We start from the raw sequence: 18,498 nt of genomic DNA on the forward strand, positions 1-18,498 counted from the left end.
TGGGTGAATGCCTTAAAGCAGGGTGTCGAACATGCGGCCCGCCAGGGGGTCCAGCTCGGCCCGCCGGGTAACTGGTCAAATGTAAAAAAAATAATTATAAAATGTCATGCTTTTGCCAACATTAGCCTAACGAGGAATACTGTGACGGATAGGATTTCCGATCTTTCAGCAGATTTGCCGCCAAAAGAAGCATAAAGTAAAGTCTACTGTAGCATTTTCAGTTTCACTCGATGAGCGCTGACATCACTAAAGATGTTGCTCAACTGGCCGTATACGTTCGTGGTGTTGATGAGATGTTGGAGGAGTTTCTTGAGTTGATCCCCTGACAGACATCACTACAGCCAATCACATTGTTAGCGCTCTCGTGCTAACTGCTATTAACTATGTTTAGAGTTTATTGTAGAAAGACCTTAAAATAGGGTTTATCATCCAAAAACCTTCACCAATGATTTCAACATAGAGAAATATTGTCATTATGTATGTGTTATTATGCTATGATTTTACTGGTCCGGCCCACTTTTACTGGTCTGGCCCCCTTAACTAAAATTAGTTTGACACCCCTGCCTTAAACTGAGACTTTTGGATCGTATTGTACTGCAGTCATCAGCCTCCACCAGCCACTCAAATTGCAGTCTACATCGTTTTATCCGATGAGACGTTAGTGTGACATAATTAGCTTATGAATGGTTTTTAGTTGACTTCAGGTCACAGAGACCTTTCACCACCAAACTCTAACCAGTTCAACCTCGAGTCCAGGTGGACGTTTGCGGCAAATTTTAAGAAATTCCACCCCGGCGTGCGACATCGTCTTCATGAGAATGGACCGGACGGACGACCTGGAGACATGAAGCCTCCGGACACGGCTGATGCGAATGGATTCATGAATCACATCAGGTATTTCAGGTGTTGAAATATTACAGCGATTAAAGTCTGATGACCTCATAATCAAATTGTTTTACAATGCTAACCTCTGGTCAATAATAATTAGTAAAGGCTAAATTGAAATGACTCTCCAAGCATCCGTTTAGCTTAACTTGAGTTCATTAGTCACATTGAAGGTTTGAAGGAACATATCCCATAAACTGTGAGCAACATTTGAAAACATTAAATAAGCAATAAGCTTACTTTAAAATAGTTTGGTATTTTCAGTTTTATTGTTCAGTTTTGACACTTTTAGTGCGTTTGCAAGATTGTGTTTAGTTTCAGAAAGGTTTAGTTTTTTGTGTGTGTTTTTTAAGTTTGTATTAATTGGGGCTACTGACACATACAAAACAAATGCTTGGAAAACTGTGTTTTATGTTTAAATCTTTTGATTTGGGATTCAACTTTACTTCTTTCACTACCAAAAGTTTCCTCTCGACCCCAGAGGTTGAACATGAAACGGCATTTCATCCACTACAATATTTAAGCATGTTCTTAATTCTAGACTGCGTGTGAAAAACAATAAGGAATATTTGTGAAGCGCAGCGTCAAACTCAACTCAGTTCTGTGGCTCGACGTCACGAGAGCCACAGAAACTCAAGCGGTGTCGTTTCTATTGGTGGAGATGTCACAGCTTAAAAACAAATGACTTTACAGTTATTTTATATTAGTTTTACCACAATATCCTTCCCTGCTTATTTTTTTAAAATTTACTATAATTACACAGATGAGACGTTGAGGCTTCTTTGTTTGTATGCAGTCAAATTTATCAGGGATTACAAATGTAGTTATGTTACTTAAAATGAACTTGTGCAACTTGTAGTTTCGTCAACGTTTATATTCAAGTGTAAATCCAAGAACATTTAGGAGACTATGCAGTAAATCTATAGAGACGCTGATCAACTTCACTGTAAAGCAAAAGAACAAAAATTGGCACTTTTCATTTGTTAAATATTTACACACCTCTTTTAATTAAACAACTAATACAAGCAAGTATCCTGACAGATCAAAGTCAACTTGCATGAGTGTGGTACCACTCAAATCATATATATAGTGCAAACAAATATTATTGTAAAACAAAACAGATTTGAGATGTATTTCCAAGTGTAAACTATAAAGTCTATCAGAACTTGTGTGCCGTCAGTGATTTCATCCTCACTCACAACCCGGGCATCAGAAAGGAAATGTTTTCCAGAGTGGAGGGCTTGAAAAAAAACAAAAAAACAAAGATCATATTACCTTACATGTGTAGAGTGTGTGGTAAACGGTGTGTGTGGTAAACGGTGTGTGTGCTCAGGCAGCGGCTGCGTGCCTCACCAGTGTGTGCCGGGTGCAGCTCCTCAGCTCTGGGATGTGAGCGGTGAGGCCGATGAGCGGAGTCAGAGCGCACAGCAGGGAGTCCAAGAGCAGAGACACGCTGCTCGGCACGCTCACCGCTTTCTGCAGAGAGAGGAGGAGGAGGAGGAGGAGGAGGAGGAGGAGGAGGAGGACGAGGAGCCATCATCAGCGCCTAGTGCAGGGCGAGGTGTTCAATGTACTCAACCCAAATATCAAAACATGTATTTTAGTTTAGGATTAGATTCAAATGTAATACACAGCGCTGTGTTATAGAGTATCTGTTTATTAACTTACACTTGTATTTCATTGAATATTTATGAAATAACTATATTCAAAGTTATTTTTTAATTGATGCTCATTTTAAATATATATTTTTTAATCTCACGTATACCCACATTTGAGAAGCAGTGCGTTCGTGGGTGGACAGTTTAATGCTCACATCTCCAACGGATATTTAAAAAGGAGGACGGTCATACAAGCTGGTGGTTTTCTACATGCATCTGATTGGATCAGATCCTCTTAGTTATCGATAACGAACCAGTAGCCACTGTGATGATGTTTAACAATAGCCAGGAGGGCCAACACTAGCCTGCGCTCCGTTATTGTCAGGAGGTGGCGCCAGACGCCAACTTTATATCATTACACCTTTTGAAACCGTTAACGTTGGTCAGAAATAATCCTGTGAAGACGGGTAAAAGAACCCGACAGCAACCAGTTATAATCAGAGGCATACATACATTGATCTGGTGGGAAGAGCCGTCTGGTAATAGTCAAACCTGCCCCGTTTATTTATGTGTCAGGTTGTAGCTATTTTTATTTGAGCCATGATGATCTGTTTGGAGACCAATTAGATTAAAAATATGGATATGTAATTATGAAGGTGCTGCCCTGTTATTATTTTTGTCAGTGATTAAAGAAATGGGGGTACGAGTACCTCCAGTGGTACGTTGGAGTACTGCAGCAGGTATGGGAGATTTCATTTAAATAAATATCAGTAAGGCATGATTACAATTATGCCGTAATAACTTCAACTAGAAGGACCTGCCTCCACCAACACGCCCGGTTGCAGTTTACATCCACGTCTGTCCAAAATTCCTTCACCTTATCCTCTCAGAAGTTTGGGTGAAATTGTCATAATTAGCATATGATTTTTTGCGTTTTGAAGTCACAGTGACCTTTGACCACCAAAATCGAATCAGTTCAACCTCGAGTTCAGGTGAGTGGTTCTCAAACTGTGGGGCACGACCCTCTAGTGGGGCGCGGAGGTATTACAGGTGGAGCGTTTTAAAAATGTATATACAGGTTGAACGTTATTGTTATTATCTTGAAAATATATTCAGTGCAAAACAGGTTATTTGCAGCCACAATAAGTATTTTCTTTTGCCAAATATTAGTTATTTTTTGCACAGACAGAACTTTATTTGCAATGTTCTAACAAAATGATTTCACATGTTATTAGTTTTTGTCTGATGGAACAATCTGGTTTACATGAAAGGGATTTCAATTTTCTTTAGTCTATTATTTGAAAAAGCACGGATGGAGGAGTCACAAAAAGTTGGACCATTTTGTTCCACTTTTGTTGGGGCCCGAACATTTTTCTTCTTCCAAAGTGGGGACTGACAGAAAAAGTTTGAGAACCACTGGTTTAGGTGAACGTTTGTGCTAAATATGAAGAAAGTCCCTCAGGCCTGAGATATTGTGTTTACGAGGAAAACGTTATGTCACGGCTGTCGCTGTCTCAGAGGCATAATGAAAAAACGTAACTGTAAGTTCAACAAACCACAGTTAATATTTAGTATTCATGTTTTCAAAGCAATCGTTAACTGCAGTACAAATATAATATAATATTTTGCGCTGGTCAGGGGGTACTTGGGCAGAAATGTGTTTTTCAAAAGGGACGCTTAAATGAAAAGAGATGCATGTAATATGCTCACAATAAAAATAAAGTTTCCCAGACCAATATGTATTAGAAAACATTGTTTTTCCTACACTAAACCTACTCACAGTTGTCTCCTGGAGATGGTGTCCAATCAGGGACAAGGATTCTCCCAACAGGTGGAGGTGAGCTGCAGCGCCGACAGGATCCCGCTCAGAGCAGCCAGGACTCCTGCATGTGGATCCCAGCGCGTCCCAGGCTGAACTGGTGGGGCCGCACATAGAACTAATGGGGCCGCAGGGGTCGGCCCCGGGGCCGCACACCAAGGATTGACCCACAGAGCTCAGAGCGGGTATGAAGGGACACGGCCTGAGGGCTACAGGAGGGGCGACGGCTGCAGGACAGCCGGCCACGCCGGGCCGGTTATCCGAGTCCACCCAGTACTCCAACATGGAGCTCGGACTTGCCTGAGAGAGACAGAGAGGTATGAACATGATGAAGAGCGGAAGTGAAAAATAAACTCAACAACATGGAGGATAACTACCGGCTCAATGCTGCCCTCTGCTGTGCAACATGAACGCAACAACTGGTCTTGGATGTCCTGCAGAGACAGTTTGAATTAATTCTTACAATCATAACACACACACTGACAAATTCAACCCGACAGGGTCAAATATATTTAATCTCGTCGGTTCTCTCACCCCCCCTCCTCCTCCTCCTCCTCCTCCTCCTCCTCTTCCTCCTCCCTCCCATTGGCATCGTGGCACACAGACTGGGTAAGCAGGGACGAGGCCAGAGGACTCAGCCTCACCATTATCTGCAATATGCCATGTATTCATAGATAACAGATGCCGTTTACCATATCTTCCTCTTACGGAGGGCCCCTCCTGCATCTTTAGTGTGTCCATATGGTCGGTCATGGCCGGTCAAGCTGAAACGTGCTCAACACTCAGCACAGACAGACTGCATTATATCTACACAGCTGACGCATGGTGAACGAATGAGAAGCACCTTACCAGAGGGGCTCCTTTCCCTGTGGGTCAGGCCTTCCGGTTCCTGAAGAAAAAAGGTGAATATAAGCCATCACACACGTGGAGTTAGAATGAATCACAGTTTTGAGAAGCAGAGCCACAACGAAGTTCGGTTCAGAGTTCAAATATCTGGAGCTTCGGGATACACCTCGAACAAGAGATAGATCAGAATAAATAACACGCATTATGTGTCACAACCGATACTCTGCTGCAGATGTAAAGATTATTTTAAAAATATATTTTTTCTAAACCACCACCCGATACCAAGTGCAGGGCCCAGGTTCCACCTCTTGGTGCTACGTTCCTCAAACCCCGGCTCCGGCTGCTCCACATCCATCTTCTGGGGCCTCCTCCTCTCTGTCTCCTCTCACTGGGGCTGCTTCTGCACACTCCAGCAACAACAGCCACATTACAGTATTTTATATTTAACCAGGAGAGTCCCATTGAGATAAAAAATCTCTTTTTCGAGGGAGACCTGAGCAAGACAGGCAGCAGCATGAAGACACATACAGACAAAACACAGAACAAGACAAGTTAAAAGAAACTAAGCTGAGAGACAGTGACGTAACAGAGTTCACTTAAGGCCGTCTCTCTGATGAACAATTACTCAGACACCTGCGCCTGCACTTTTTTTGGACTACTGCTGTCTTTAATGTCTTTTTTATATATTTATCTTGTTTATTGTATACAAGTACTTAGAGCTAAGTGAAACCAAAGTTAAATTATATGTGTAAACTCACTTGGCCATTAAAGCTGATTCTGATTCTGAAACATTTACATTTTTGGGAACCTCTACTTCTTTCATTCTACATTTAAAAGCAGTATGAGCCCAGTTTGTGATTGCATGAAAGAATAAAGTTTATTGAACAGAAATAACTCGGTTTACCTTAAGTGTGTTATGTGCACATTTTAATCTGTTGTCAATGTGAACGCCAGACCACTAAGGAGTCAGCGAAGTGCACTTGGCAAAGGGAAGGAATCATTAACGTGAACCTTTATTTTAAAGCGACCCGACCTGACTAAGGTAGTGCTTAGTCAGCAGCACAGAGGCCGCTGCTTTAGTTTAGCTACCGGTCACGTAACTAACGTCATTAAATGTCGCCTCTTTATTGAAGGCAGCTGGTTGAGTCCGTTTCTATCTCGTTAACGCGACAACAAATGAAGACAAACTAAGTCTGCGAGTTGAGGACAGCCTTTCATTTAACAAGTCACGTGTCATATTGCAAAGTAGAAGTCCGTCGTCGACGTTTCCAGAAGTATCCGTTAATCTAAAGAGACTTTTCCGAACGACACATCCGGGTTCTGTCGACTGAACAACACGCGAGTTCCAAAACGAGTCGGCGTCTTTGAAGTCGGTCCACTCCGTGTCGGTCTGACCCACAAAGAGAACGCGCAGGCGGCGGAGCGCTGACTCACGGTTAGTGTGTGTCCGTCGCCGCGCTGACTCACGTTAAGCCGGAGCGAGCGGAGGCAACGTGATTTAATAGATGACTGATTAGTGCGTCATGCGCAGAAGCGCCTTCCTCTGCAGTTCTTTATCTTTATTACTATTTATCTTTTACATGCAATTATCCGCTTTAAACTGTGTATTTCATATTTGTAGGTTGTGTTCAGGAATTTATTTTCTCAATAAGACATTTTTATACATATTTACATCCATTCATTTAAAAGAAAACATTTTTTGAACATTTTGAAGTAAACTTCATGGCCAAAAGTATGTCTGTAAGTCTTATTTCAAATTAGGTTGCAGCACCCAGCGACATATTTTGGTCAAAATTAACAAAAATTACCAAAAAAATGCAATATGTAAGTATTGCTGAAGATTACTTTCTTCCAAACTGCTACACTAACTTAAATCTAGGACTGCTCTATAAATATAATAACTCTGTCATTCAGTTGATATAAATGATTTATATCAACCAAGAAGAGCCCATTGATCTATGAAAGGATTTTATTTTGTATCATTCTACACTTTATAAATGTGAAGTTGTTGAATATTTTTTTTCCAATATAAATTCACCACAATGAATCAAAAGCACATTTCATCAACATAACATCTGTAGTACAACAAGGAGGAGCTTATAGTATGAAAGTATGAAAGGATTTTGGTCATTCGACACTACAGGACGTTGGTCTTTTTTCATGTAATAAACTCTGCAGTGACCTATTAATAACGTGGTTAAACCTGTTCATGCTTCTGATGAACTGAAAACGGTTGGTGCATTGTCTTTGACACAGTCACGTGTTTGTTTTCCCCTCTAACATTAGTCACTGTTGCAACACTTCCCCTCTCTGGCTCTCTGAACTCTCAGTTGTACTTTAGAGTCGGCTCCTCCTCTACTGAAGCAACTGAGAACTGCAAACCTGCACCATCATGTTTAAGCGCTCGACCTGAAGAGATGAAAACATCCTCACATGTTAAATCTCATAGTCCCTCCCTTGGAACTTTTCCAAAGTCTTCTCAAAGTTGCTGCATCACGTTAACTCCCAGTCCCTCCCACGATTTTCGTGGAAGTTGCTGCTTCACGTTAACTCCCAGTCCCTCCCACGATTTTCGTGGAAGTTGCTGCTTCATGTTAACTCCTAGTCCCTCCCACTATTTTCGTGGAAGTTGCTGCATCATGTTAACTCCCAGTCCCTCCCATTGTTTTCGTGGAAGTTGCTGTTTGTTGAACTGAGGTTTAGTGACGCAGAGTTCCTGTTTTCATTCAGCTGCTGAAGGGAGGAGACAGAGGAGGATGGTATAAAAGAGGGAGACGACTGAAGGCACGCAGAGCACGAGCTGTCCTGCACATCCAGAGAGAAACAGTGAATCACTACCACAGCTGCACAACTTGTCCCTCACTGGTGAGTAAACACAATATCTACGCTGCTGTTTTTTTAGCTTTATTCCACAACCTCCTGCTGACAGTTTATAGCTCTTGAATATGACATCTCAACTTTTTTTGTCCAGGACCACAATGGAGACCGAGAAGAAAACACAGACAGCGGAAGAGCAGATGACGGGCAGGTGAGCATCAGCTGCTGGCATTTATTATGTTATTTTTACGTCTCACATTTCACCCCCGGGCAATGCCATGTTCTTCTGCTGGCAATTTGTTTTGGTAGGGCTATGCAAAAAAAGGCATCACGCATTACTACTTTGCAGTTAAATATTTAACATTTATTCCAACACTTTGACATAAGGACTTCTTATTAATACAATTCAGTATATTAATACATACATATATCATATAGTCCTGCACTTGACTGATGATTGCAAATATATTGATAAAAAGAGCTGTGGTTTAAGTTCAAGTTCAAGTGCAGCAACTTAACCTATCTGCGCTTGCACTGAAGTCTTATCAGCCGTACGCAGAGGTGTCAAGTAAAGTACAAATACTTTGTTACCTTACTTAAGTAGACATTTTGGGTATCTATACTTTACTGGAGTTTTTTTTTTGGTGAAGATGCAACAGCAGCTCTCTGGACCCGGAGCAGGAGGTGAAACGAGCCAAAGTGCTCGTGTCTTCTACCAACAATGAGCTGCTGGCTTCACATATTACACAAGTATAAAGTACACGGATATACAACTACGTCATTAATAAATACATGGACAAATGCCTGTACTTTTGGGTAAATGGTTAAGGTACGCCGTTAACAGGTTACGCTTACGCATGCACGATTTGACGCGACGCCTGCTGTTGCGTTTCTCAAAATAAAAAAACAGATCTAAGCTCAATATTGAGCATGAATTGAGAGAGGCCGTATCAAATCTACAACCCCGTTTATAACATGTGTGTCGAGGAAAGCAGGTCACTGCAGCCACTAATACTGATACAACCTGATGGTTCACATATCTGCACTCATTGTTTTGTTTGGCAAAACAAATTAAAAGCTTATTGTTTTCCACAATGATCTATTTAGTAGTAACTAAATATGAGTTATTTTTTGCACAGATAGAACTTACACAAACCATTGTCTGATGGGGCAATCTGATTTACTTGAAAGTGATTGCAATTGTCTTTATTCTGTTATTTATAAAAGCACAGATGAGTCACACAATTACGTTATTTACAGAAAAAGTTTGAGAACCACAGCTTTAGGTGTTTGTCGAAGTCGCCGCCGCCGCCTATTTTGCACTATTACAATACTTATAGGCAACTAGTTATCATGTCTTTCGCTCCATGAAACGCATGTTAATGCTCAGTACATATATGGTACTGTAATGTATTTGCATTGTAATAAAATGTGATCATTTTAAATGAGCATACAGTATATGCAGCTGAAACGGGTAGCCTAGTGCATCCCACATTTTTCAACATAACATTTTAAAACATTATAGTCATTATGGCCTTTATAAAAATGATTGTTTTGGGGGAGGTGGGGTAGTGCACTATAGGCCCCTGAGACGCGGCTTAAGAGTTTGTCCTTAATGGAAGAAAAAAAATCCCCTTACATTACTTTTATACTTTTAAGTAGTTTTTAAACCAGTACTTTTACACTTTTACTTAAGTAAAAAGCTTGAGTTGATACTTCAACTTTTACAGAAGTATTTTTAAACCCTAGTATCTATACTTGTACTTGAGTAATGAATGTGCATCGTGGTTCTTCACACATCCTTCCTCTCTTACCTCTCGCCCGCTTTGTTCTTTTGTTGCAGTGATCTGTCAGAACAAATCAAAGCGGTGACAAAGGAGAGTCACGTCAGGGCAGAAAACACAGAGCTCATGCTGAGCTTCCAGAGGGGCCAAGTCACCATGCCGCAGCACAAGGTAACGCAACACTCCACTCTTTGTGTGGAGGATTTCACCTTTTGTTTTGGCTACTGTGATCTTTTTCCTGACAACACCTCCCCCTCCGGTTCTCCAGCTCCTCCTGTGCTCGCTGTATGAAGTCTACAAGGCCTTGGAGGAAGAGATGGACAGGAACGCCCACCACCCCAGCGTCGCTCCCATTTACTTCCCGACTGAACTGGCCCGACTGGACACCCTCAAGAAAGACCTGGAATACTTCTACGGCCCGGACTGGAGGCAGAAGGTTGTCGTCCCGGCTGCCACTAAAAGATACTGCCACAGACTCAGACAAGTATGTTTCATTATAGCATATTTATAACATTCGTTTCTCTTCTGTTTGACACTGAGATAACACTCTCCCTCCCTGCTTCTCTTCTTCTGCAGATCGGTAAAGAAAACCCAGAGTTTCTGGTTGCCCACGCTTACACTCGTTACCTCGGCGACCTGTCTGGAGGGCAGGTCCTGGGTCGAATCGCCCAGAAGTCCATGGGGCTGAGCGGCAGCGAGGGTCTGTCCTTCTTCGCCTTCCCCGGTGTGTCCAGCCCCAACCGGTTCAAACAGCTGTATCGCAGCCGCATGAACAGCGTGGAGCTCACGGAGGAGGAGCGGGCCGGCGTGCTGGAGGAGGCCGTCAGAGCCTTCGAGTTCAACATCCAGGTACGCAGCGACGGAGAGCCACCGTCGGCTCGGAAAGACCAAACGATGCTCTTAAAGCTGTTTACGCACTTTTTAAGTCTTTATTTGGTTTACAGGTCTTTGATGATGTGCATAACTTGCTGCTGAGTATCCCGGACAGCAAGCTGCAGACTCGTTCAACACACTCCACACCGGGGAAGATGCTCCAGATCCCCAGAGCCATCATCCAATCGTCTCTGCTGCTCAGCACGCTGCTGGGACTCTTTGTGGCGTTGGCCACAGTCAGTTTAGGAATCTATGCTTTTTAAGAGACGATACACAGCAAGGAATACTCTGCGTTTGTTTGTTACCTGTAAACTCTTGGAGGGTTTGAAATTAATATAAACTGTAAAATATGTTTAAACTTTATTATCAAGGTTTGCATTGAAGTTAATTTTCTGCCCATGTGAAAGTGTGATTTCAATAATGTAAATATGTTGCTTTTTTTAATAAAAATATTTTGTTGAAAAACCTCTTTCCTTCTCCTTCTCCGTGCAGCGTTGTGTGTCTGTCTGGGCTCAGGCATGCTGTGTTCTCGTAGTGGGAATGAGGCGGCGATGTTCAGGAAGCCGCTGCGGGACATTTGCACTAATGTGTTGAGCCTCTGCTCATTTGGCCCTTTGTCTCATCACAGAATTGCACATTTAATAAACACTGGTAAACCACCTTCCACGCCCGTCGGCTTTAAGACACGATAACAAAAAGACAACGCACATGTGATGTTTATAATCTGGTGGCCACTTTTATTGTGGTTTCATGATTTTTTCATTCAAATCTGCGCACCGTTGGCACACATTATAAATTAAAACAAACTGTTAACAGCAGCCAGAGTAAACCTCTGGCTTCATTTCTGGCCTAATCCATAGTGACACAAATCAGAACAGTGCTGGTATCCGTTTCCCCCGAGAAGACAGCTAACATTACAATGAAAAGTCATGTCAGAAATGATTGTACTTCACAGGAATCGGCTTTCCTCAACCTTAAAAAAGGCACAGCAGCCCGAGAGAATCAGAAATGTCCGCTTGTCGCCACGTGTACTGTCCAGATCTTTAAACGCTGAAAGGATGCTTTACATTCCTTTCTACTGCCGTAGCTTCTCATTCAGAGTTGTACTTGTTTGTCATATACATTACGCAGTCAGTGTCAGAGTTCAGGTCTAATACCAAAAGATGAAAGTGTTTTTGTTTGCCCAGACCCAGGAGCTCAGGAGATGCATCATTTGCTGTAAGAAGGCCGTCACCACAAAACAAACCCGACAGCTTGGAACTAGAAAAAGAGAGAGAACTACAACACGGTTTACAACTGGCATGCCAATCTCTACCTGCCGTCTTATCAAACAACACACACACACACACACACACACACACTCTCATATCAAAACACACAATCATCTACAAGTCTTCAGGCTACAGATGAGGTGCACAGCATATCTTATCTTGGTTAATGTCACTGGCAGTTAACAATGAGAAGGACTCGCTAAAGACTGATTATTAAAACTAAACTCAAGGCAAAGCAAAGGAGATGATCCATATTGTGGGAAGGCAAAAAAACAAACAAAATATCCTATTTATAAAAGCAGCTTCAACAGGAAAAACAGTACCGACAACCTTAGTCAAATGAAATGGATTGCACCTAGCGGACACCATTCTGTCTCATGGCGCTGTAGATGTGAGCGTTTATGGGAAAACATGTTTTTTCTTCTGTGTTCTGATGATTGCATATCAGTAGAGAGGCCGGTGTTGTTTTGTGACAGTCAAGGCCACATGTTCTTTAAAAAAAAAAACACTAAAACGTCACTGGATTGAGACAAATTTCCTGCATTTTCTCCATTGATATTACATATTGCACATTACGTCTAGAAAGGGGAAGTGAATCACAATGCTGACATGCATCTAATTACCCAAAATAAAAAAAGAAGAAGTCACAAATTAAAATAGACTGTCGGTACAAAAGTGACATTACTTTGCAGCCATGTTTTGCTACGTGTACAGCGTCACATATTCTTCATCTAGCTTGATTTGGCACGTCGTCCTACTGTTAAAGGCAAAGAGTCCCCAAAGCCCAAATAGGTGCATATCTAACTTTAAGCAACGTCAGATATCCTAAAACACCCTTCCAAACATCTGCATAATGCCACATCACCTCGGCTACCGGTTTGAACAGCGAGGACAGTTTTCGGCTACAAAAAAAAAGGTGCGGTTACTTTTAGGCGGGAGCGGCCGTGGCGGGGCGCTCAGTTGGTTTCGTAGGAGGACAGCAGCGCCGCGTCCACCGGCTCCATGCAGGACGGGCAGGTGAAGGAGCGCATCAGCCAGGGGTCGATGCAGTCCACGTGGTAGACGTGCAGACAGGGCAGGAACCGGATGGGGGCGCCGTACTCAAAATCCATCATGCAGATCACACACCTGGCGGGGGAGAGGAACAGAGGTCACCGTCATGCGTGAGGAGAACGTTTGGGAAATCAGCTCAGGTTAAGCTCCTTTCTCCTCATGTTAACCAGTGTAAGTCTCTGGGATCTCACATTCAAATAAAGCCGGAGAGTTAACCCAGTTTATTGTGTCTGATCAGAACAACAACTACAACAACAAAAGAAGAATACATTAAAAGACAGATGTATATATTTGTGACCCACTCTTTAACTTTCTTGTCAGAGGGGTCGCAGCCCAGGTCGAAGGCGCCTTTGGGCAGGTGGTGGATGAGACCGATGCGCTGGGCGATGCGGACCTGCTCCTCCTCGGTCAGCTGGTGAGCCAGGCGACTCTCCCCCGGGGTGGGATGGTACACCTGCACCGCCTGGGAGCGCTCCTGCAGGGGATTTTAAAAAAAAATCATTAATTTTTCTCGTAATATGTTTGTCTAATATGAAAGAGGAAAAATAGCGCCAGACTTTAAAAAAGATACAGGAACAGACTCACAATATAGCTTGTTTAATAATGTAGGCTGTATGTTTTATGCAGAGGGCCTCATGATTTATGACAACCTCCTTTCACTAAAAAGGATGTTCACTACAGAATAAACAGATTCATGTCCAATCTGTGATGCAATACAAATATGTATTTCTTAACAAACTAAATAAATAAACTATAGTGCTTTCCAGAATTATTTCGACAGGATAATCGTGACATGAAATGTTCATATCCTCACATGGCTTTTTGACAACACTGAACAGCATGCCACTCTGTGGAGGAAGAAGAAGTCCAGACTCGACTCTACGGAAGCAACAGGAGCCAGAACTCACGGTGGAGCTGCAGGTTAAAGTCCAGCATCCAAACCCTGACTTAAATCAAAGTTTATTATCGTATCTATCACACATGCAGAATTATCCTCTGAGACACACGAACTACAGGCGCTCAGGTTTTAACAAACCGAAGTCAGGTTCATACACATTGTGACCAGTGGACTTCCATGACTTTTCTATCACTTTTCCATGACTTTAAACCACATATGTCAAACTCAAGGCCCGCGGGCCGAATCCGGCCCGCCGCGTCATTTTATGTGGCCCGCGACGGCTTCACGGACCCGTTTTGAATCGCGAACCTTTGCATGGGCTTTTATTTTGAAGGGGATTTTTAATGTGCTTTTATTTTGAAGGGGATTTTTTTATGCAGCGGAGCGCCATCTATTCACCCTCCTCAATGCTGCGTCAAGCTTTACTTGCGTGAGTTTACACGTTGGACTATCTGTGATAGTTAAGCTTCATTACCGACTTTTTTATTCCATGTTTGTGCATGAAAACACTGAGTCTGTTAAAAAAGGCTGAAGTTATAAAAATATTATGTGTGTTGTATTACCTCATGTCCTTAAGATGCACTTTTGGGTTTTTAATTGAGTGTAAGAGGGAATATTTCAAACATTTTTTTTGTGTTGGCAAACTGTGCTATTGTGTACTTTCTCAGGTTCAAACTGCACCATATCATTAAATTAATTTGAGAAGTTAAAAATGTTCCTCGCATTGGATCTCAGCTTGTCATTAAGGGGTCAAGGTGGGTCCTGCAGCCAGACCAGTTGAACCACTGCCCCAGACCAGTTGAACCACTGCCCCAGACCAGTTGAACCACTGCCCCAGACCAGTTGAACCACTGCCCCAGACCAGTTGAACCACTGCCCCAGACAACATGCATGTCTTTATTTACTCACAATTATTTGTTGGACCAGTTATGTCCTTCTCAACTGTGAAAAAAAAGCTTTGAAGAAAGTTAATATAATAACATGCGTTTGATCTTTGTCTTTGTTATTTTCTTCTGTTTTAAGTTTGATCTTTATAATTGTATATTTATTATAATTTAGCAATGTGGGTTTCTTAACCCTAAATTAAATGGACTTCTGTCATAGTAACAGAGACATTTGCTTCCATATATTTTTACATTTATATAAATGCATGTACACTATTTTTACACTTGAATAAACAATAATCTAATACAAAGACATTTAACATTATGTTCGGGAGGAGTTAAATGTATACAGTGTTACAGTTACAACCGGCCCTTTGAGGACGACCATGATGCTGATGAGGCCCGGGGTGAAAATGAGTTTGACACCCCTGCTTTAAACCAAACTTCCATGACCAAAACATGTTGTGAAATCTTGTGAAAAAAAGTGAGTAAATGTAGTATTTAAACTAACAATGAGAATACAAAGCATACAGTAAACCTTAAATGACACAAATGAATGAGACAATAGTTTGATTAAAATAATAAACATGTATATAGATGCCTGTATGTATGCCTGCTTATATTTTGAGCGTCTTTCTTTTAAAAGCATATTCATTAATTCAAACTCAGCGTAAATGAACGACATGAACACATGAATATAACTGAACATAACTTTTCCAAAACTTTGTGGATTTTTATTTTTTCCAAGGACTTTTCCAGGCCTGTAAATAAGCATTTTAAAACGCCATGCCGTCTCCAGGTGCTCGTGCCCGCGAGCCCCCGCCACGCGCCCCGTGGCCTCACCTGGCAGGTGTGCGCCGGCTCCCCGGGCAGGCTGCCCCCCTCGGACTCGTTCAGCAGCGACAGGTCGTCCGCTCCTTGTGAAAACAGGCAGTTCCCCATCGGGCCGAGAGCAACCATGAAGCGGCTCACACGGCCACGGGAGCAGTGACGTCACCCTGCGCGTGGAACACACTCTCCGCGTGGAGCTGCGCGCGGAGAGACGGCGGGTCACGGGGAGTCTAAGCACGTCACGGAGAGGGGCTTCTTCGGCGGGTCCGGTTTGCGTTTTCACCTTCTTGTGTGTTGACAAAAAAAACACAACACAAACCGGAATGACGTCATCGGGAACCTTACAGCACTTCCGCCTTCAGCTCCGTGCTCCTCGGGCCATTCAGAATAAAAGAGGATTAAACGCTATCATTTGGTAAATAATCGCCACACCAATGGACGAATTATGAGGCAATGGGCTTTGTTATCAGATGTGGATTGTGTAATATAATAACGGAGGAATAAGACAACGTGGGGCATCACTTCAGTTTCAGTGGAACTCTGTTATCCAAAAGTCAAACTTTATTGTCACATGTCAAATATACTATTTGTCCATCAAACAGTAACTGAATTAACCCCATAAAGCCTGCACATGACAATACAAATATATATATATATATATATAACATATAGGTGAGAACACATTTCCTTGTGTATGTTAACAGGCTTGCAGATGCTTTTACTCTGAAGTTGGGTATTTCCGGATGTACCGATGATGCGACACACACACACACACACACACACACATACATGGCAGCAGGCTACGCAGCATAGAGGCTGTTGTGCACGAGACGAAGTTCCTGACACAGCTGGTGGAGAGAAGCTCGCTGACCTCTGCTGACCTCTTGGTGTCCGTCCCGCTGCACTCCGGTCCAGTGCTGTTGTTGAGATTTAAGGACCGAAAATGGTAAGAGGAAAACTCAACATGCTCAACAATGGCCAAAAGTAACATTTCACTGCAATACATAGCTTTGATTATCGACATAACAACGCATATAGATATATCCCACTTGTGTTTTGGTGTGTGTGTCATGTGGGCGTGGTGGTCTTCGTAAAACTGCCTCTTTCACAGAACACTTACATTCCATGCACTTTATTTTAACTTTAAATTCTACTGTAGACTCAATTGTAAATGTTCATGCTCCCATGTATTGCACTGTGTTTATTGTTCCATGTTTTTTTCTTGTTAAATGTTCAATGTGATGCGTCTCCCACCAGGACAAATTCCTTGTATGTGAAAACATTACAAAGCAAATAAATGGTTCTGAGGTTCGTACTCCTCTGTGAGGGCGACAACACGAGCTGCTCAAACACTCAGACCAGCCTGTCATGAACACAAATACACTCCAGTCCTGTTGGTTTGGCATCTTGGCTCTGACCCCGTCCTGCACAGAGGAGGGGGAGGAGTGCGTCTCCTGACTGGTCACATCCTGCAGGTGGATGCTCGGGTGGTTAGTTTGTTTTGCCTCAAAACAAAACATCTGTAGAGGGTAAACGCGGACAGAGGATGAGGTCGTTGTGGCTTTGGCTTTCTCTAATATCAGCCTCTTCACACATTTAGGCCACAGCTCCTCCACCACCTCCTCCTCCTCCTAAATCCCGTGGGAAGCCGCCTCGTAGTATTCCTCCTCCACCGACCCCTGCGTTTGCTGCAATACCGTTCTCCTCTGATTGCAGCCCTCCGGTCCAGGAGACGCGTCCTCCACCGGAGGCTACACGTGCTGCACAGGTGAGTGTCTCCCTCCACAGTCTGTCTCTGGTCTGATGTGTGTGTGAGACCCCTTCAAAAGATCCCACTGTGAAATCTGCCAACGTCCAGGATGCACCACTGCTCCCACTCCAACACGGCCCCCCGTCTCCGCCTTCAGAAGGGCAGGAAGACGGTCTGTCTGGTGGCGAGGAGAAGAAACACCCGGTGCAGGAAACCGACCCCGCACAGTAGGTGGATTATCTTCAAGTACATTTATCTTTGGCACTTTCCATGTCACAGAATTAAATAAGCGATGTGTTTTTTTTTAATTCTCTTTCTGTTTCAAGATGACAGAGCAGCAAAATGAAGCCAATCTGACGCGCCGGGAGGACCGGTGGACCTGAAGCTCTTCAGCTACTTAAAAACAAAGATGCACATGCACTGAAGCGCTGCTACGTGCTGCACCTGAGTGAGCACACAGGCACACAGGCCAAAGATTTTTTGAATATGTTGCTTCAGCAGAATACATAATTCAGTGCTTTGCTTTTTATTTTTATGCACATTGTAGTCATGTACGTCATCGTGCCTTTGAGGAACTCTAAAACCGAAAAATAGATTATTTTTGTGTAACCATAAAAATCTAAAATGAGCTTTTTGCAAAGAATCCCTCTCACTATGTAAATCATAAGGAATCGGTAAAAGCACTCTGCGTCTATTATTTTTTACCTAAAGGTAAACTGGTCAGATTCCTCGTCATTAGGAGTGCGGGGAAAACATTTCTATATCCTCGTTCTGTGGTTGGAGACTTTTTACAGCCTGAGCTACAAACCCAGAACGGATATGTTTTGGTTCAATTAAAGGTGCAATATTGGAGTATTTCTATTGCCTCTCCACATGGCGACGGCTCCCAGCTAACAGTTCGAACCCAAGCCACCAGGACTCGGCTTTGAAGCTGCTTTTACAAAGTGACCAAACGCTGGAAATACAACCGTCATGGGGCCCAAAAATACTTGCACTGTAATTCAGCATATCATTTGTTTTATGTTGAGGTAAACACTTATTTTAGAACATTTATCCTTTTAGGTTTTAAAAGTTATACATGTTCCTTCCTTTGTTCTCGTGAGCGAGGCTGATCCCGTACGTTGCACCTTGACGGAGCTGGAGAATCAAACTAAAGTCGGGATATCTCGACCTCTGAGGCTTCAATTTC

The 18,498-nt window shown here is 42.8% G+C and overlaps 3 protein-coding genes across 3 annotated transcripts; 1 reads left to right on the plus strand and 2 right to left on the minus strand.

The window, feature by feature from the left end:
* Positions 1 to 1,711: 1,711 nt before the first annotated feature.
* Positions 1,712 to 4,773, minus strand: hmgxb4b (HMG box domain containing 4b). The gene is made up of 4 exons (XM_079219435.1): positions 4,680 to 4,773; positions 4,264 to 4,602; positions 2,239 to 2,361; positions 1,712 to 2,125 (listed from the first exon to the last, which is right to left on the minus strand). The coding sequence occupies exons 2-4, from the start codon at positions 4,585 to 4,587 to the stop codon at positions 2,081 to 2,083; spliced, it is 492 nt and encodes a 163-aa protein (XP_079075561.1). The 5' UTR covers positions 4,588 to 4,602; positions 4,680 to 4,773; the 3' UTR covers positions 1,712 to 2,080.
* Positions 4,774 to 7,896: 3,123 nt separating this feature from the next.
* Positions 7,897 to 11,085, plus strand: hmox1b (heme oxygenase 1b). The gene is made up of 6 exons (XM_079219748.1): positions 7,897 to 8,013; positions 8,120 to 8,176; positions 9,809 to 9,920; positions 10,018 to 10,233; positions 10,326 to 10,598; positions 10,694 to 11,085. The coding sequence occupies exons 2-6, from the start codon at positions 8,127 to 8,129 to the stop codon at positions 10,883 to 10,885; spliced, it is 843 nt and encodes a 280-aa protein (XP_079075874.1). The 5' UTR covers positions 7,897 to 8,013; positions 8,120 to 8,126; the 3' UTR covers positions 10,886 to 11,085.
* Positions 11,086 to 11,342: 257 nt separating this feature from the next.
* rnf11a (ring finger protein 11a) lies at positions 11,343 to 15,829 on the minus strand. The gene is made up of 3 exons (XM_079219062.1): positions 15,572 to 15,829; positions 13,249 to 13,421; positions 11,343 to 13,021 (listed from the first exon to the last, which is right to left on the minus strand). Exons 1-3 carry the CDS (start codon positions 15,686 to 15,688, stop codon positions 12,850 to 12,852), a joined length of 462 nt encoding a protein of 153 aa, XP_079075188.1. The 5' UTR covers positions 15,689 to 15,829; the 3' UTR covers positions 11,343 to 12,849.
* Positions 15,830 to 18,498: the final 2,669 nt, after the last annotated feature.

Source organism: Taurulus bubalis (genome assembly GCF_910589615.1).
Source record: "Taurulus bubalis genome assembly, chromosome: 6".
In the NCBI taxonomy this organism is placed as follows: Eukaryota; Metazoa; Chordata; class Actinopteri; order Perciformes; family Cottidae; genus Taurulus; species Taurulus bubalis.